This window comes from Neomonachus schauinslandi, chromosome 11, assembly GCF_002201575.2.
Source record: "Neomonachus schauinslandi chromosome 11, ASM220157v2, whole genome shotgun sequence".
NCBI classification, from domain to species: domain Eukaryota; kingdom Metazoa; phylum Chordata; class Mammalia; order Carnivora; family Phocidae; genus Neomonachus; species Neomonachus schauinslandi.
This window is the reverse complement of record NC_058413.1, coordinates 52,163,898-52,184,790: the sequence shown is the minus strand read 5'-3', so window position 1 is coordinate 52,184,790 and position 20,893 is coordinate 52,163,898. Positions and strand designations below refer to the sequence as shown.

At 44.8% G+C, this 20,893-nt stretch overlaps 1 protein-coding gene across 2 annotated transcripts in view; it reads right to left on the bottom strand.

The window, feature by feature from the left end:
• Positions 1-20,893, bottom strand: part of RNF121 (ring finger protein 121) — an 83,898-nt gene that overhangs the window by 3,157 nt on the left and 59,848 nt on the right. For both annotated transcript variants that reach the window (XM_021704618.2, XM_021704619.2), the window contains 5 exons: positions 19,124-19,278; positions 16,290-16,397; positions 12,760-12,880; positions 1,350-1,483; positions 602-703 (listed from right to left, as the gene is read on the bottom strand). In XM_021704618.2, coding sequence (XP_021560293.1) covers positions 602-703; positions 1,350-1,483; positions 12,760-12,880; positions 16,290-16,397; positions 19,124-19,278 — 620 coding nt within the window. The remainder of the gene's footprint in view (positions 1-601; positions 704-1,349; positions 1,484-12,759; positions 12,881-16,289; positions 16,398-19,123; positions 19,279-20,893) is intronic.

Below are 20,893 nucleotides of genomic sequence, written 5' to 3'. Positions count from 1 at the left end.
TAGATCCCAGGGGAAGCGAAGGGGGGACCAGAGCAGTGGCTGGGCAACTTCCAACAGACAGGTGGTAAGGAGGAAGAGGAAGGTGAGGGAGGGCAGAGTGGGGAAGGCTGGCGGCCCCGTGTTGAGAGGGGATGGAACAGGGCTCCCTCAGCCATCCCTGCACCTTGCAGGCTCTGCACAGGCACAGAGTCAGCCTCAGGCCCCACACGTCACAGGTCAGGCCCCACTCATTAGGTATGTAACCTTGAATAGGTTTTTCAACCTCGAAACCATTTCATTTGTAAAATGAGGATAATATTACCAACGTCATCAAGTTGCTGGAGATAATATAGGCCAAGCACTTAACACAGTGCCAGGCGCAGAGTAAGCAAACAGTAAACAGGCTGCTACTGCTACCAATTTACCCCTGAGGGATCCAGAACGATGATGAGAATCTGAGCTGCCCCATGTGCCACCCACAACTTCCCTCGATCACAAGTCAAATGGAATGGTGGATATGTACCAAGGTAGGGGGGACAAGGAAGGGTCCCAGGAGGACCCAAAGGCAAAGTGACACTGGCCAGGACTTTCTTCCCATTGCCCATTCCCAAACAAAGGATACGGGTTGCTGAACATCCTCTTGAGGTCTACCTTCTCTTTGCAGTAGGGACACGTCTGCTTCTTTCCCACGATGCACCAGCCACGGATGCAGAACTCGTGGAATCTGAGCACCACTGGTCAAGGGAAATGGTGGGCAGCCAGGATGGCACTTGAGCCCCATACCCGTCATCAAGGTGCCCGTGCACTAGCTCTGGAGAAAGGTTCAAATCCTGGCTTCCCCTCTTTTTAGCTGTATAATCTTGGGCACACCCCTCTCTCTGACCCTGCTTCCTCACATGTGAAGTGAGGATAATGATCTCCATCTTAAGGGTTGTTATGGGGCAAAATAGAGATAATACATGGCACAGAACAGGAGCTGCCCACACACATGATAAATACTGGAAATGTTATTCAGGAGGACTGGATTCTGAAACTGAGGGATCTGGCCAGAGGCTGCTCCTCCCAATAAGTGATCCAGCCTCGAGGCAGCTGGTGCAGCTTCGGGCTCCTTTCGGATCCAGTCAGGCTATAAACTCTGTTTACATGGGAGGGGCTCCCAGCTGCAGGAAAGAGGGAGAGAGACCGCAGTTTCCACTCCCGGGTGTCAGCTTCTCTGGCAGAGAACATCACCCAAATGTCTGCCCTCTTGTGACTCTCCTGCACTTAAAGATCTAGACAGTATGCCAGGGTCATGGCCGCCCCCTCTCTTCCCTGACTGGAATGTGCATGTGGCAAGAGAGATGAGGCCCAAGGGGCTCCAGGCAGGATACACGTGATTGCAAGACAGCCTATATGTGTTCTCGATGATGCCCTCTTCACTGACATCCACAAAGATCTGCTGCCCACACACGGCACACACACTGTCCGAGAGGTGTTTGGTAGGCATGCCCGACTCGCTGTAGAACTGAGAGGGAAGAACAGGAGGAAAAGACAGGAAAGGTGTGAGAATCAGCCCAAGTAGGATGGTGCCACAGAGGCCTTAGGTCTTCTGAAGAGGAGGCAAAGAGGGAGGGGGAGGCGCTATAGCCAAAGAACATCTTTTATATGCCAAATCAACCTCATCTTTGCTGGGTGGATGGGGGGGGAGAAAGGGACAGACCAAAGATGGGTTGGGAAGTCAGATCTAACAGAACCTGAGCACTCGGCTGGTCAGCATCAGGGACAAGGAGATCGGGAGGTAGAAGGACTCAGGGCTGGTGATCAGGAGCTATGTCAGATAAGCCACTCTGTGGCCAGTACGCTTCCAGCGGAGATGGACAACGTCTCTTCTCTAAGATTCAAAACAGTCAGATACCCGGTGCAATGTGGGTTTGGTGACAAGGGCATTCCCGAACACTCGTGGAAGCAGGGAAAGGGGTTCAATCCTTTTGGACAGCATCTGGCATGATGCCTCAAACTGCCATGCCCTCTAACTGTTGACTAATGACACTTCAAGTAATTAAAGAAGTAAAAATATCAAAAAAGCAAAAATAAAATAAAAATTAAAAAAGCTTCATGCATACAGATTTAAGCATTATTTATAATTTAAGAAGTAAAGAGTTTAGCAATTTCTCAAAAAGTTAAACAGAATTACCATATGACACAGCAATCCCATCCTTACATATATCTCCCCCTCCAGGAAAACAAAGACTAAACACACACTTGTAAGCCAATACTCACGGAAACATTATTCACAACATCCAAAAGGTGGAAACAACCCAAGTGTCCATCAAAAGAGAAGCAGACAAAACAAAACTACTCCCCCTGCTTGTGTTCCCTCTCTCGCTGTGTCTCTCTCTGTCATCTTTTATTTGACAGAGAGAGACACAGCGAGAGAGGGAACACAAGGGTGGGGGGTGGTGGGAGAGGGAGAAGCAGGCTTCCCGGCCGAGCAGTGAGCCCGATGTGGGGCTCAATCCCAGGACCCCGGGATCATAACCTGAGCTGAAGGCAGACGCCCAACGAATGAGGCACCCAGGCGCCCCTTGAAATGGTGAATTTTAAGTTATATAATAGAAAAACCCATAAAATAATAAAAACAAGCAACGAAATGGAAATAACCATTCATGACCCAGAACAGGAGAACGCCCAAATAAACTTGGTACAAACTCAAGGGACTTAACAGCAGGGAGGCAACTGAAGCCTGAGATATAACAGTAAGTGTCAAAAAGTAGGGTACAAAACTGGAGGCACAACATGATCGGTACCACATGTAAAGACAAGCCCAAATCTATACAAAGAGAAAAAGATCAGAAGGAAATAGGTCAGAACGTTCATGCCAGGGATGTTTTGGTAGTAGGATCATAGGTGATGTTTTTCTTTTGCCTACTTTTCTGTACTCAAATTTTCCTTAATGAATATATATTACTTTTAGATTAAAAATTATTACCACAGTTAATTACAACAAATAACCAACTCCATGCTCCAAAAAGAAATTCCAAGTTTTGCATAATTTCCTTGTGGTTTATTGTTACATAACTAAATAGCATCTTCCCCCTACCCCAAGGAGAAAAGACTTGAAATTTATTTGTTGACATTTTCTAAGACCTATTTTTTCTTTCCTTTGCCTTATACACATAATATAGAATATACATCTTAACTACTTCTAAATGTATAGTTCATTAGTGCTCAGTATAGTCACACTGTTGTGCAACTAATCTCCAGAACTTTTAAACATTCTGCGAGACTCTATAATGGATTGTGAAAAAGCCTTCTGCATTTGTTACTACAATCTCATCTGGACCTGTCAGGTAGATATACCGCCTCTAGACTTTTTGCATTTCCTTAAACTTGAGTTTGCTCTCTTTTTTCTTCTGTTTCCAAACACCTGTCTTCTGAAAAAGCCAAAGCCCTGAGGCTGGGTGAGAGAGGAGAGGGCACCCAGGTGCTGGGACAGGGAGTATGAGAGGGTGACACCAGGTGCCTGCCAGAACTTCCGCTCAACATGGACGCTTCCCTTACTCCAAGGTGCCCTTCTGAGGAACAGCCTCTCAGCCATCAGAACCGCTACTGGATTCCAAGAGTCCTCAAGGGTAGAAGGCAGAGATGCCACACTGCCCCAAGAATCCATGAATACAGAGCTTCCTGCCTTCATGTGCACCACCTCACTTTCTTATAAACCCGTCTGAGATAGCTCAAGGTGAGCTCGAGTATTACCACAGAACACCAGAGCAGCCCTAACGCTGGGAAACCAAAGCCCAGAAGAGGAAAGAGGTAAGGGACCCAAACCCAGACCCTCTGACCCCTACCCAAAATCTATCCAAGGTGTCCCATAACATCTGCTGAATGTTAGCTGTAGAACCATCAGCTACTTAGCTTGCTGAGAGCCAGTTACTTGAACGGTTCCGATTTATTTATCGAGAGTACAAAAGGCAGTGGAAAAGGATAAGCTAAATCAGGGGGCAGGGCCAAACCTGTGGGACTTCATTAACTATGCAACTTTCAAAAGCTGGAATCTCGGGATGTTAGTACTGGGGGGGGGGAACCTCTGAGAAACACTTCCCCAGAGCTTGACAGGCGTATGGCTCTGAAAGGTGTTCTGGCTTAGAATTTCTAAGCGTATCAACTTGTCAGAGAGACAAGAGACCAAGAGGTCTGGGTCCAGCTCGGCACTGAATCCTCCTTGTATAATCACGTAGCACAGAAACATGGCCACTCACTCTGGCCCACAGCATTGGCAATAAAAGAAATAGGAACGTTCTGACTCAGGAGATGTGTGAGAGCTGAGGAAGAGCTTAACCTCAAATCACCCCAGAGTTCTCCCCACAGGACACAGAGGCAAAGGATGCAGGATGAAAGGGAACCTGGATGAGGTGAAGACAGGAGGAGGGATGTCCAGGAAAGCATCTGTTAGGCTCCTAGTTTCTGGCGTTCTCCCCACAACACTAATGTGGCACTAGGCAGGCAGGGTCAAATCCCACAATGTTTCAACAAAGCCACCAGGTAAGCTGTCAAACCAGGAAGGCCCAGCACACCCCTCGCAGAAATCACACAGGAGGAGATTGTATCAGGAGGCACTGAGGCTGAGCTGCGTAAGATCCAGGGAGGCAGGTTTCAGTTTAACCTCAAGAACAGGATCCCTCCGTAGAATAAGCTCAAGGGGGACCTACGATTTATCAGGATTAGACAGACCTAACTGCAGTCTTCTGTCACTTACTATCTTGATGAACTTGAGCAAGCCACCCAAACTCTTCCTTCCTTCCATCAAAATATACTAGGCACCTACTAAAGTACCAGGCACTGGACTAGGTCCTTGGGATATATTGCCGGAAGAACAGAGACCCGGCTTTTCTCCTCACGGAACCTACAACTACAAGAGAATGACATTAAAAAAATAAATATTTATAGAAAATAAGAACTAACTTCAGGGGCACCTGGGTGGCTCAGTCGTTAAGCGTCTGCCTTCGGCTCGGGTCATGATCCCAGGGTCCTGGGATCGAGTCCCACATCGGGCTCCCTGCTCGGCAGGAAGCCTGTTTCTCCCTCTCCACTCCCCCTGCTTGTGTTCCTGCTCTCACTATCTCTGTCTCTGTCAAATAAATAAATAAAATCTTAAAAAAAAAAAAAAAAGATCTAACTTCAAAGGCTAAAATAAGAATTATTTCAAAGGCAGTAAAGGGCAAAGAAAGGGGTTCCTAACTAAGCCGAGGTCACATAAGGAGGCTTCTTTGAGGGAGTGACATTTGAGGCTGAGAGGTAAAGGGCAGTGGGAGTTAGGGAGAGGAAGAAAGGCAGAAGAGGGAAGAGGCCCTGAGGCAGAAAGGAACCTGGTGTGCTTGAGAAACTGAAAGGAACCTTAGCTAAGGGACAATGACAATTCTTTATAAAGAGATGCTGGAGACCTGGACCAGGGTGATGGTCTGGGCTAATTTAATGGTAGTAAAAATCAAGAGAAGTGGACAGACCGGTGATGCTAAATAGACAGCCGAAGACTAAAGGTCTGGTGCTGAGAAAAGTTCTGGTCCAAAAAGTCACAGAAAAGGAAAAGGAGAATGCCTAGGTGAAGTGCAGAGAAGATGCCTTAGGTCTGCACTCACAGAAACAATAACATTCAAGGGGAGGACAAGTTAGCAGAAGAGACAGAAGTTAAAGCAGAACAGGGAAGCATCACAAAAGCCAATGCTGAGGTCAGAATTAGTGACACAGCCACTAGTGACTTGAGTAAAAGCCATTTCAGAAGAAGGGTTTGAACCGAGCCAGATTAGAATAGGCTAAGGAGTATGGAGAAGGTGATCAAAAGGGGACAGAGCTTTCTTCTAAGTTTAGCTGTGAAGGACAGGAAATGGGTCAGTTGCTAGAGGAGAAAGTGGGTCAAAGAAAGTTCAATGTTTTTGAAAAAGAATGCTTAAAAGGCGAACAGCCTGACAGAGAGGGAAAAGTTGAAGTCACAGATGAGACAGGGACTTCGATAGCATAATGGGTCCCTGAGAAGGAAAGAGGGTATGGAGGGGCGACTGGGTGGCTCAGTCGTTAAGCGTCTACCTTCGGCTCGGGTCGTGGTCCCGGGGTCCTGGGATAGAGCCCCACATCAGGCCCCCTGCTCGGCGGGAGGCCTGTTTCTCCCTTTCCCACTCCCCCTGCTTGTGTTCCCTCTCTCGCTGTGTCTCTATCCATCAAATAAATAAATAAAATCTTTTTAAAAAAAGGAAAGGGGCGCCTGGGTGGCTCAGTTGGTTAAGCGACTGCCTTCGGCTCAGGTCATGATCCTGGAGTCCCAGGATCGAGTCCCGCATCGGGCTCCCTGCTCGGCAGGGAGTCTGCTTCTCCCTCTGACCCTCCTCCCTCTCATGCTTTCTGTCTCTCATTCTCTCTCTCTCAAATAAATAAATAAAATCTTAAAAAAAAAAAGGAAAGAGGGTATGGAATCCACAGTGCAGGCAGGGCTGGCTTGTGATGGAAGAAAGGACATTTTCTCCACCATAACTGGAGGGAAGGAGAAGATGGGTATAAATATGTGAGTAGAAAACCCCAGCACAGAAGCCTGCACATAGCAGAGGCTCAGGAAATAAAGAGGAGTTGCATTTCACACATCAGAGAATGTGTGCGCTAGGAAAGCCCTGTGAGCTCCTCCAGTCTGCCCCCCTCTCTCGACCAGTGAGGACACAGGAGGAGGAGGAGAGCCTTGCCGGAAGTCAGAGAGAGCTGGTGCCTGGTCAGTTCAAGCAGATGATTTCAGAAATAACTTGTTGAAAAAGGGAATAAAACACCCATTTCTCAGGGTTATAGTAGATGAGATTCCATGTCACAGAGTGGTCTGAGATGACTTCAGACAACAGACGGCATCCAAGAGAGAACTGGCATCTGCTGGTGACTTAGGATTTGTCTGTTCTGTGTCTTCCTCTGTGTGTTGGGTATGATGAAGATACAAAGAAATCCTACAGGGTCTCCGTGCTCCGGGTGATTACAGACATAAAATATGTAACTTTTTTTTTTTTTTTTAAAGATTTTATTTGACAGAGAGAGAGACAGCAAGAGAGGGAACACAAGCAGGGGGAGCGGGAGAGGGAGAAGCAGGCCTCCCGCCGAGCAGGGAGCCTGATGCGGGACTCGATCCCAGGACCCTGGGATCATGACCTGAGCCGAAGGCAGATGCTTAACGACTGAGCCACCCAGGCGCCCCAAAATATGTAACTTTCTAGTACAGAAGTACTGTACAGAAGGTATACTTGATAAATGTTGGCTACCATCGTCATCCTCAACTAAGTGCCATGGGCCAGGCTACTCTGCAGGGTGCTTTACCTTACGCGTTTGTTCCTTACAACACTTTATGTCTGGTAATATTATTACAGCTGAGAAAACAAGATCAGAGAGGTAAAGTAAATTGCTCACAGCTAGTTAAAAGTGGATTAGAATTTAAAACCAGGTCCATCTGACTCTAACCCCCTAGCTCTTCCCACTACTTCAGAACAGATGAATGGGCAGCTAGTCCTGTCCTAAGGTTATCTGGGGCACAGGAACTTACTTAGAAGAAAGAAAAGTGGGGCGCCTGGGTGGCTCAGTCGGTTAAGTGGCTGCCTTCGGTTCAGGTCATGATCCCAGGGTCCTGGGATCGAGCCCCGCATTGGGCTCCCTGCTCGGCGGGAGGCCTGCTTCTCCCTCTCCCTCTGCCTGCCTATCGCTCTCCCTGCTTATGCTATCTCTGTGTCAAATAAAAATAAATAAAAAATCTTTAAAAAAAAAAAAAAGAAGAATAAAGAAAAGTGTGAGGCAGGACACATGGCCCAATGGAGCAGAAACAATGTGCCACTACCCTGCCTGCCCAACAGGTCTCTCCGAGGGGAGAGCCCCAGAAAACTGGCTTATTTTGCAATCCTCTGTCTTCCACGCCCACTCCAACATGACCTTTGGGTGTGAATGGGAACTATAATGACTGGCTATCACAAGCTTATGACCTCACAGTGACTAGCTAGAAAAAAACAAACACCATCCAAGGTTCCTCTGACTCAAGACGAGTTACTTTAGTTCATATTACAATTTCTCCATGTGAGGCAAAACAGCTGTCGTGTAGAATAAACAGAGTCGTGTAAAATAATGAGAAGGAATGGAGAATGTGTGTTAATACAACTGTAAACCTCATTTCATTTTAGGAACCCTGAAATTAATTAACCACAGATCTTAGTAGGTCAAACCACTCTCGGAGGGGGACCGAGGGATGAATCAGACCTACTTCCCCACCTGGTAGGTAATAACAGCTCCAAAATCAACTATAACTCTCTGGGATCGGAGCTATGATCACAGAATGTACAAAAGACTATGAAAAACACCTGGGACTAAAAATGTGGCATATTACACACAATGGAATTCTTTTTTCTAAGAGGCTACATGCGCACACACACACACACACGCACAAAGAGATTATTTATTTAGCATCCCCCCCAAACACGGAGCTTGAACTCATGACCCTGAGATCAAGACCCAAGCCAGGATCAAGAGGCACTTAACTGACTGAGCCACCTAGGCGCCCCATTTATAGCCCTTTTTAAATTGAGGTATACAATGGAATATTATTCAGCCTGAAAAAAGAAGGAAATTCTGGCACCTGGTACAACATGGGTGGACCTTGAGGACATTATGCTGAGTGAAATAAGCCGGTCACAAGGGACAAATATTGCATGAGTCCATTTACATGAGGTACCTACAGTGGTCAAATTTATAGAGGCAGAAAACAGAATGGTTGTTTCCAGGGGCTGTAGGGAAAGGGACTGTGGAGTTATTATTTTAAGGGGTACAGAGCTTCTATTTTGCAAAATGAAGAGTTTTATGGATGGATGTGGTGATGGTTGTAGGACAATGCAGATGTATTTAATGCCACTGAACTGTAGGTTTAAAAATGGTTAAGATGGTAAATTTTATGTGTGGTTTATCACAGTTTAAAAAAAATTACTAGGGCTGCTACTTGGAAGTGAGCAGTGGTGGAGCTAGTAAAGCCTACACGTGGTCATACCTAGCACACTGTGAAAGGTTGATAAGTAAGTGTTGCTTGAATAAATGAAAGAATGAGTTGGCTAAAAAATGCGTGGAAGGCTGGAGTGTCCTGGCTTCCTCAAACTACCATCCCCAAACCACTGATCAGGTTCTGGCTTCAAGGCCAGGGATGGTCTTGAAATTCAGATTGCCGTGGCTCAGAGACCCATATGTTCCTAGGCAGACCACAGCCCACTTGACCAAAGACTGGGGCAGAAATAGGAGAGTCCTGGAATTCTCAGGTTCGAAAGAACTATAAAGGTAGTGCAGTCTATCCCTTTATCCCAAGATGGAGTTGCGAGTCCCTTCCTCGACATCCCTGCCTAGTCTAATCTGTGGGCATCCTCAGCCCTAGCAGAAAAGCTGCCACTAAATCTCCGCAACGTTTGCTGCGGGAAAGAATGAGTGAATGAACTCCTAGTGACTCATCCAGTACTGTCACAGCCATCCTAGTGTTCCTATGACCTGCTCCCTGCCCCGGAAATGGGGGCCTGGGGAAACAGCGAACTGTTAGAGTTGGGGTCAGCAAGGTCACATTCTGTTGGACAGGAGCTGGACAGAGCAGCTCCTATGAAAGAGATAGGCATTCTCAATGTCAGTTACCTAGGGAAGAGGTGGATCCTTGTTCAGACACCAGGATTCAGAAGGCTGGCCTGAGGTAAAGGCATCCTTTTATCAGAACACAGGCTCTAGGTCTAGACGTCTGGAGGACAGAAGTTGTCTAGATGTGGATTCGAGGTGGTGCATGCTAAGATAGCACCTGCTACACAGAGGTAGGCTGAGAGCTGGATGGGGTAGGGTCTGAAAGCCTGGGAAAGCAGGTACCCTGCTATGTCAGATTAACCTCATTCAAGTACTCATGTCTATTTTCCTTTAATAAAGTTCAATGTGATTGTTGATCCTTGTGTTCTTGTGCTAGCTACTAAGAGGTACAGGGAGGTATGTGGATTCATCTATAGAATGAGCATCAGGTGTTGGAGGTAACTGCTGAGAACTCAAAGGAGAAAGGAGAATATGAGGGTTCAAGAGCTGGTGCCTGAGGCACTCTCGACCCTAATGAGAAATTCTCCCACCAGCTCTCTTGGTGATACTGAAATTTATCATTATTAGGGAATTATCATAATAAGGATTATCATTTGTAATCAATGGAACACCCAATAATCCTTCCCAAGAGCATGGAAAGAAGTCCAGCTCAAATCCCATTTTTGGGAAGCCAATGTAATGATTCCATCTCCTACAGGAGAAGCTAACTAGTGGATCGATTCTGAGCTCAGTTCCATTTGGACTGAAGTGGGGTCTGTACATTGGTTATTAATGACCCACCTGAGGGAATTAAGGCTACACTTAAATTGGCAGCTGATAATAACCGAGATAAAACTGGCAACAGCCTGGGAAAATCAGAAAAGTGGCCCCTTAAAAACAGAATGAGAAGAAAAAGAAATTATAAGAGGGTAAAGGGCAGGATACTGGCAAGAATCATTTTGAAAAGCTGAGCATGCCAAAGAAGCAGACTTCAAGAAAAGTTGTTGTTGAAAATGAAGATAATAATCAGACAATCGAGTATCTGGAAATCTCTTCTGGGCAGTGAAGTGGTTAAAGGAAAAGCTGAAGTCTATACCAATAGATAAGAGACCATGAAATGTGGCTAAAACACAAGACAGTTTTCAAACAAGAATCTAATGGGCTATCCATAAAGCGACCCAATACATTTTGTTTTCCTTTTAATCCATTACAGAAGACATAAAAATAGTCCCATGACACTGGGAAACAAAGTCCTAGATCTACAACTGCACTAGATGAAAGTTACCAAAGGTGATGGCTGAGGATTCTGCTTAACCTGAACTGCCCAAAGCCTACCAGTCCATGGCACAAATGAGACCGCAGTAGCACTGTTGTAAAAATGTACACAGCAAGTATCTTCCCACCTGCAAAACTGCCTTGAACTCTCCAAAGTTCAAGTCTCCTCATACAAAGTCAGCACCAATCCTTTCCTGTGCCTCGAAGTTGGTCTCCATTGGTATCTGCTGCCTAAAAGCCAGGACTGGTATCTGGCTGCCCTAAGAGAACCTACTTCCCTGACATTCTCCTAAGGTTTCTCTCCAAACTGCTAAACCTCATGTTGCAAGAACTTCTGAAGGCCTTTCAGACCTCTTGCATCAGACAGAGCCACACACATTTCAGCACAGAACTGGAGAAACGTTCGTTGAACTTGGAAATACTCCTTCTTGGGGTGGGGTCTTCTAATGCGCTGACACTGAGGAGTACTTCTGTGTTGTTCACATAATTATAGAGAGCATGCATTACTTTTATAAGCAGCAAAACAACAAAGACACATTTCCATTTTGAAAAAAAGAAATAGGAGTATTGGGCGCCTGGGTGGCTCAGTTGGTTAAGCGACTGCCTTCGGCTCAGGTCATGATCCTGGAGTCCTTGGATCGAGTCCCGCATCGGGCTCCCTGCTCGGCAGGGAGTCTGCTTCTCCCTCTGACCCTCCTGACCCTCCCCCCTCTCATGCTCTCTCTCTCAGTCTCAATCAAAAAAAAAAAATTTTAAAAAAAAAAAAAAAAAAAGCCTGGCTGTTACTTTACCCATATTGTGAGCTTGAAGAATCCCTCCCCGGTCTCCACCTTATAGCATTTCCTATCTCAGTGAAAGTATACCAGCCAAGGAGTGGCTCGAGTTAAACATGTCAGCTTTGATACGTACTTTCCTTCAAATTCTTTCCTTCAATCTTCAGAACCAATCTATATTCAAGTCCTAGCCAAGTCCTAGCAAATGTACCTCCAAAATACTTCTCAAATAGCTTGCCTCTCTCCCTTCGCACCATCTGTCCCCTAACCCAAGCTACCTTCATCTTGCCCAGACTACTACAACTGCCTCTTAGTCTTCAGGGGTCCACTCTAAGCAGTGGACCCCTCTCCAATCTGTTTCAATCCAGCAGCCAGAATGATCTTTTTAAAGTACAAATCTGAAGATGTCATTTTCGATCTTAGCCTCCCAGGGTTTTTAGCATAAAAACCACAATCTTTCCTTTGGCTTTAAGGTTTTTTTCTAGTCTATCCTCTACTTCTCCAGACACTTCCAGTACATTCTCAGCCCTACAACCACACTAGCCTTAGTTCCTCCAAATGGCCACCCTTTCTCTCACTACAGGACTCTTATCTACACATGCAGTTTGCTCTATCTGCCGCCCACATCACTTCCCACTTCGTCTAGTTAACTCCTACGCATCAGCTCAACAGTCACTTCTTTGGGGAAGCCATCTCTAGGCCCCCAGATGAGGTCAAATGCCATTACTGCATTTGTTCATAGCACTGTGAACCTTTCCTTCATAGTATTTATAAAAGTTATATTTTATATTTATTTGTGTATTTATTACTTTAATACCCATCTCTGTCACTAGGGCGTAAACTCCATTTGGGCAAGGACCATGTACACCTTTGTAATTCCAGCACAAGCCCAGTGCCCAGGCACATAGGAGGCTTTAAATATTATCTACTGAATGAATGTTAACTTCCTGAATGATAAAGTGGTTCTTTCCTACAATGGCCCTAAAGTTAAAAATTCCAGGGTACATCTGAGATCTGGTTTCCCAAATTTTAAGGAAGAAATCTCCATACATACCACTGATATCTTGAAGGATTTTTTTATGGCTTAGCTCTTCCATCAAGCCAGTGATGCTATACTGACCTCTCTGGAAGTGGCATGAGGCAGTAGTGAAAGCCCAGGTGAACTTACCCCTATGGTAGATGCCATGTAGTCTGCACACATTTCTGCAAAGTCTCGCTCAAGAACTCCATAATAGAGGCCATAAAAGAGGAGAGAAATGCCAAAGTCCATGGCGTCTTCTGGTTTGATCCTGTAAGGAAAGCAGCATGGCCTGTAAGGCCTGCCCTAAGACACAACTGCTTTGGATCACTACTCTGGGACACATAAGGAGGCACCTAAAGTTGGAAGCTTTAACGGCTAAATCAAGTGTTGGCAAAATAAGACCAGATCTTAAGCCTGTTTTTTATATGGCCTGTTGGCACGATCTGAACAGGCTAGCACTGTGAGCTACAAAGATCAAGCCAGGGTGTTGCCTACCACCCCTCTTCCCCACTCTGTCCCCAATGCGTGCCTCCACCAACTGGCAACCATGCCCACTCTGGTTGGCACCTACTGTTGGCAATCACTGGACACCAACCAGTGGAATTTCAGTCTGGAAGTTGGCAACTCACCAAGTTGCCTCACCTCCAGCCAGCTGCCCAAGTTGAAATGGCAGGGCAAGGGCACACCAAGATCTGGGTTGTCACTGGAACAGAAAGTGAAAATGATCCCAGTGGTCACACACCCCCTTGTCAGGCCCCTCCTTCTGAGGATGTCTCATCTGATGGCAAGTGGGCACAAAGTATGCCTCCCACCTGAGAGAGCCCATCCATCAAACAAGGTGAGGCAAAGAAAGAGTATCCCCTCTTGTTATAGACTTTGCCTTTTGTCCACAAAGCCTAAAATATTATTTGGCTCTTTACAGAAAAAGTTTGCCAGCCACAGCTTTAGAAATAAAAGATAAAATTAGTCACTTAGCAAATATATACATACCAGTTACCATAAAATTTTAAGCTGTATCTATACATATTCTGTATCATGTCATCAAAGTTAAATTTCGGTCCAGGGGCACCTGGGTGGCTCAGCCGGTTAAGCGGCCAGGTCATGATCTCGGGGTCCTGGTATCGAGCCCTGCATCGGGCTCTGTGCTCAGCAGGGGGTCTGCTTAATGATTCTTCCTCTCTCTCCCTCTCCCTCTGCCCCATCCCCAAGCCCCCCACTCGTGCTCTCTCAAATAAATAGATTTTAAAAAATGGGGGATGCCTGGGTGGCTCAGTTGGTTAAGCGTCTGCCTTTGGCTCAGGTCATGATCTCACAGTCCTGGGACTAAGCCCCACATTGGGCTCCCTGCTCAGCATGGAGTCTGCTTCTCCCTCTCCCTCTGTCCCCCAACTCATGTTCGCTCTCTCTCTCAAATAAATAAAATCTTTAAAAAAAAATTGGGGGTCCAAGTCTACTTACTAAGGACAAAGATCTTGCCTATACATTAGGAGGCTTGTTTTAATAATTCCAAGGACCAATAATTTGCAAACTTCAGTCTTCGAATGTTTATTAAACAACCTTGGTCAAAAATTTGTACCAGGAACTGTACCTGTTTACTTAAAGTTGTAAATTATATTTATCTTAAAAAGTTGAGCGTATTCATCAATCTTATAATATTTAACCCACTAGACATCATAATCTTATACCAATTAACCCGATTAGTAGCATAAAAATGGTCAAGATTCTCAATTCTGTCTTCCTCCTTGTATAGCTTATGCAAGTAAAAACAAACTGTAATTAGAGAATAACCATCTTTAATACAATGCAGAATCTTTTTCTTTTCCTTTTTCTTTTTTTAAAATAGGCTCCATGCCCAGCATGGAGCCCAATGTGGGGCTTGAACTCACAACTCTGAGATCAAGACCTGAGCCACTCAGGCACCCTGCAATGCAGAATCTGGATTTTTATTTTTTTAACCACACAGATTAGGAAGCTATCTGGAAATATCTTGGCTTTCTTTGATGGGACTTGCTAGACTCTATACTGATGAATTCCTATAAACCTTTGTGGAGACTGTTTATGCTTTTTCCTAGAAGAAAGAATTCCATGGGTATGCTCTCACTATATAAAGTAAGGACTTACTCCTTTCAGTTTCAAAGAGACTCCTGCCTCCAGTGCACTAGATTTGGGAAAGAGGCCAGTGGTCCTGACTTTAAACCTGAATCCTAAATCTCTAGCTTCAAGTGCCCGGACCTAGGCTCAGGATTCCTCATGATCCACAGTCCACAGTCCCCATCACCTCAGCCAGGAGACCACATTTCCATTCTCATCTGTCCTGCTGACTCACTATACCCTACAGTCTCAGAGTCCAGGATTTCTTGGCTTTCTTGGCTTCTGCCTCAACTGGGAGCAGGGGAACCTGTACGCTGATACTAATCTTTTTTTTTTTTTTTTTAATTATTTATTTGAGAGAGAGCATGAGAGAGAGAGCACAAGCAGGGGGGAGGGGTAGAGGGAGAGAGAGAAGCAGACTCCCCGCTGAGCAGGGAGCCCGATACGGGACTTGATGCCAGGACCCCGGGATCATGACCCGAGCTGAAGGCAGACACTTAACTGACTGAGCCACCCAGGCGCCCGATAGGAATCTTTTTGAAATTTTATGACAATATGAAGCAATAGTCAGAATCCGACTCCTGGTAACGTATCCTTAGAAGCAACAAAGCTAATATTATCTGTGATAGCACAATATCGAAAAACACCCTAAGTGCCCAACAATGGAGCAGGAGTTAAATGTCCACGGGTTAACTTTCTAAAAAACGGTTTCGGAATGCCAGCTACGTTACAAAGCAACAATGTGTTAAACATGACGCATGTGCATCTGAACTGGGAGATTCTTAAAACTAGATGTGTTCCCAGGATGGGGAAAGCTTCCAGGCCACCCATCTATGTGGTCTCACCCCCTCACATCTCAGCCCTGGAACTGCTCTGAAGGCTCCTACGGACACCACTCTGTTTCCTGCCCTGTACACTTCCAGGTGCACTTGTTGCCAGGTATGGCCAACTGTGTCACATGAGTCTGACTGTCTAGTTCAGGGGCTGACAAACTTTTTGTGGAAAGGGCCAGATTGTATTTTGAGTTTTGTGGCCCAAATAGTCCCTGCCACAAATATTCAACTCTGCTATTGTTATACTGCAAAAACAGCATAAACAATGCATAAACAAATGAGTGTGACGATGTTCCAGTAAAAGCTTTTTTTATCTTGTAAAAACAGGACAAAGGCCAATTTGGTCCACGGGACAGTTTGCCAACCCCTAGTCTCCCTAAACATAAGACCACTCAGGTAGAGTCATTGCAATAAACAGTGAACGCATGGACAAGGAAAATGACTCTGATAGGGTGATGGATAACTGGCCATAATCATTATTATGCTTACTGTTGTGATACTTTTCCATTAAAATATAGGTTCTTAGAAAACATAACCATTGATGGGACTCTAACTCTATATCCAGACATCCCTTCCTCTTTGACAGCACAAATCATGGAGGGCCCACCTTCCCATTCCCCAAAGCCCAAGTCTCCTATTCTGGGTGCCATGGCCCCCTTGTTAATATTCAGGACTTGGCTTGTGGAGGAAAGGTACATCTTACCAGCCCCTCCTCCCCAAACAAAAACAAAAACAAAAGCAAAGAGTACTTACTTGAATAATAAATTGAGACCAAAGAGGGTAAACATGACAGCCATGTAGCCAACAATGCCAGTGGCATAGCTGATTTTATAGATCAACAGGAACCACTTATAAACCAACCTGGAGAAAGGAGAGAAAATTAGCATAGCTGACATGGAAACTTGCCTAGGGGCCTCTGGATTACCAGAATCTCTTATTCTTACATCAAAGGGGACATTAAGTTATTTGTCTAAGACTTACGAAGCAACTTCAGTTACTGTTACAGACCTGGTCACTCTCTTAATTGCAGAAATACCCCTGCATACCAGGGAGCTAGTGCTATTTTCCTGGTCCCAGACCAAGGGAAGAAAAGGGAGCCTTCTAAAAGGTTTCAGCTTCAAACAAACAAAAAGCAGAGCTGACATCAGACAGCTATGCCCTCTCAAATTCAGATTAGCTGGATAAGGAAGTGAAAACTAGTAACTACAGCTATGTTCAGATGGGAAGAGGTGGGGAAGGCCAGCTGTTCTTGTCAGGAAAGAGAATTCAAGGGAAGATGAAAAAGAGAATCAGCTATGGGCTTTTCCCTTTTTTTTTTTTAATATTTATTTATTTAAGTCATCATTATACCCAACATGGGGCTCGAACTCACGAGTTCAAGCTCCTGAGATCAAGAGGTGCATGCTCTTCCGACTGAGCCAGCAAGGCACCCCCAAGCTTTTCCTACTGGGAATGGTTAACCTGAATACTGCTTTGCTCCTATCTACAGGCCTATAATGAAATGGTGTCTAATGAATTTGCTTCTGAAATGATTTTCTTTCTGGAGAAGAAGGGATAAGAAAAGAGGTACTCAAAGAATACCTTTGAATGGATGTATGTGTGTGATGGTGGTGGTGGTGGGGTGGGGTTCACAGAATGCTCTTGAAGGAGGAGCAATGCTCTCTCAAATTCAATGAAAAGCAGTGTGAAACCAGGATGGTGAGAGCAAACTGAGGAATTCACTTGAATAAACAGGTCAAGCCTGTCTGGCTCCTGAGACCAAGTTACCACCAACCTTGATGGGCCGCAGGGAGGAAGCTCAAGGTCCCTCCCTATGCCTCCGTGCTGTGGCTAAGCAAGTGGTAATGGGTTCTCAGGCAAGGGAAAGGCCCCAAACATTTTGTAGTGCCTGCCCTCAGAAACCACACAAAGCTCCATTATCCAGGGTTTGCACTCATCAGATAGGAGTGAGACAGTGGAAAGGATGTGGAATTTTAGGCAAAATCTGGATTAAATGAGTTTTATTAGCTGGGTAATCCCAGGTAAATCAAATCATCACTCTAAGACAAGTTTACTTATTTGTAAAATGAGGAAACCATGATACCTTCCTCAATGGATTGTACAGAGCCCATTTCCTGGTGTATATAATAGATGCTCAATAAATGCTACATGAATAAGCATGGATGTTTATGAAAGTGCTTTGAAATTATAAAGCACTATCAAATGTTAGTTATTATCATCAAAAACCTCCCATGTCATAGACACATTTTCAGTCACTTTACCTACAAGTTGATACTGGTTGTTACTTACTGACAAAGTATATTTTTACACCGTTTCTTCACAGCACCCTTTATGAGGGAGCAATCATTGTCACATTTCTAGGAATAAAAAATTCAAGGCTCAGAAAGGTGAAGCCATACAGGTCATGTAATTAAGTGGCAGGGCTGGAGTTTCCAATCCACATCCATCTGGCTCCAGAGTCTCTATCTTCTATCATGGCCCTTAATGTAAACTACCACAGCCAGGGAGGAACTTCCAAGTCATCGACTTCACCTTGAAGATAAATTTTACCATGTACAAGGAAACTCAGAAGGCCAAAGTAAAACCTTACAGTAAAGCGGAACATAAAATGCATGGGAAAAAGAGCAACTTGCAACTTGGAAGCCTTTGGTTCTGATAGTTACAACTTTGAGGCTGGCTAGTTCCTCTGCTAGGCTCTCCTGGACCTGTACACACGTCTCTCACAGCACTTACCAACTGCACTGAAACAGCTGCTTTCTGGTCCATCTCCTCCATTAAACCGAGCATTCCTTGAGGGCAGGGACCATGTCTTATCCAGCTCTGTATCCCCAGCGCTCAGCACAGGGCCTGACACATAGCAGGTGCTTGTTGAATGAATGAATGAATGAGAAAATCTCTTTCTGTCAAGTACAGATATGAAATGACCTCACAAGCTGGTTGGGAGGATCAAGCTAGAAATGCATTTGGATAAAATACAAAGAATAATACAGGCAGGGGCTGTTTTGTGACCAAAGAAGTATTGTTTGTTGAAAAATTGCAAATTTGCTGAGATTCATTCATTCAACAAAAATTCACAGAGTAGGCTACTATGTGCCAGGCCCTGTGGTAGGGCCTGGATATACAGGGACAAACAAAATACATGTGGTTCCTGATCTCACAGTTATAGTTTAGTGGGGGAGATAGACACTCAAGATTTTGTGTTATGTTCTATGATGGAAAACTATAGGGCCTATGAAAGAATATAACAGAAAACCTAATTTAGAGATCAGAAAAGGGTTCACAAAATAACATTTAAAATGAGACCACAATGATCCCCAGAATTTGCTTACTTATTTGGTTGATTTAAATATACATAGACCTTGATATAAACTCTAAGGTAAGCTATAGGGAAATATTTTGGGGTTTTTAATCTGTGAATGGGGGGGGCGGGTAGTTCTCCCAATCAGCTTGTTTTGGTGGGGGCCCATGCCAAATAATTTTGGCAAACAAAAATTACAACTTTTTCAGCCTAAACCTACCCCAATCCCATGCATTTCAACCCGTTCCCTTCAGGAAACCTAGCTCTTCCCCACTACCTAAACTCTCACCTTGGGGTTGTCTGTACTAGTGGTTTTCGGGTGGCTCGGAAGGTGACAAAAGCTGTGACAGCAGAGAACAAGATCCAGATCACTAGGAACCTCCACCAATGCAGCTTCACTGTGAAATAGAGGGGAACAACCCACATCTGAAAGAGGGTCACCATCTGAAACACAAACACAAGCACTTCAGCTCTAGCCAGCTCCCTCTGTGCTCTATCTGCAAGTCCAGAGTGTATGTTGTGTGTTCCATTTTAGCCTGATCTTCTCCTATATTTCCAATGTTGGATAGAGGCACCTCCTAGTGGTCTAACTTAGAAACTTAGGACCATGCCTGACATCTCTCTTTCATTCCTCACCTACCTGTTGCATACATTCTTTCCTTTCCATGTGAGCCCTGGCTATCCCTTGCCTGGCTCACTACAATGACCTCTTTGTTAAATCTCCCTGCATTCAGCAATCCCCTCTCCAATCTATCCTTCCCAGGAGCACTGGAATGGTATCTCTAACATACAGTCTTGAACATGTCATTCCCCTGCTTACAACCTTCTAATGGTCCCCTGCATACAGGATAACACCCAAATCCTTAGGCAGTCAAATCCTCCACAATGTGGCCCGAAACTACTATTTCAAGAGTGACCTTCTACTACTTCCCATGCCGTTAGATTGTCCCCCTCAGGCTAAAACATCCTTTCCACCTGCCTTTCTGCCTGATAATATCACATCCAAGATACATGAAGCCTTCGATCTCCTTTCCAGGCAGAATGTCATAACTTTCTAGTGCTCCAAAAGCACTTTCTTTTCTACCATCATTACAGTGCTTATCTAGAGTGTGCTTCAAATTCATTATTTGAATATAAGCTCCTTGAGAGCAGTGACTAGGCCATATTCATCTGTTTCCCATGTGCTAGGAAACGGTCTAGCACACGACATATCCTCAATAAACTTAGATACATGAGAAGAAAGCAAAACTAGAACCCAAAACAGAGGCATGTTTCTGCTGTAAGGGGTATCTCAGAACTTGGACTTATCAGCTGAAGAGTTCCAAATGTATACAATGATTCTAAGTCAGAAGTTTGGACTGATCACCAGTCTTCCACTCCCTGGTGCCTCCTAACTCCCTCCACCAACCACCCTGCTTTCACTAGATGTCACTCTGCTCAGGTGAGTAGCAGGTGTTTAAAAAAAAAAAAAGGTAATTAGTACTTAATGGAGCCTTTCTTCCTGATGTCATCAAATAAAATGAAAGAACGTGCAGGGACGAGTTATAGAGAGGAAAATGATAGTTTCCTAAAGTTCCATAGCGGAAAAAACTTTTGAGAAAGTATTTACTTGGGGATTTCTAGACCAGTGCTACCTAATCAAAACATAATGGTAGTCACATATGTAATTTTAAGTTATCTAGTAGTGACATTTAAAAAAGGAAAAAGAAACACTGGTGTTATTTTTAAAGATTTTATTTATTTGAGAGGGAGAGCAAGCGAACAGGGGGAGGGGCAGAGGGAGAGGGAGAGGAAGAAGCAGACTCTGTGCTGAGCACGGACCCTGACGTGGGGCTCGAGCTCACAACCCCGAGATCATGACCTGAGCCGAAATCAAGAGTCAGATGCTCAACCGACTGAGCCACCCAGGTGCCCCCAGATGATATTAATTTAAATAATATATTTTATTTTATCCAATACATCCAAAATATTATCGTTCCAACATTTACTTCATATTAAAATTATTTATGAAATCTTTTACTTTTTTTTGTACTGAGGCTTTGAAATCTGATGTGTACCT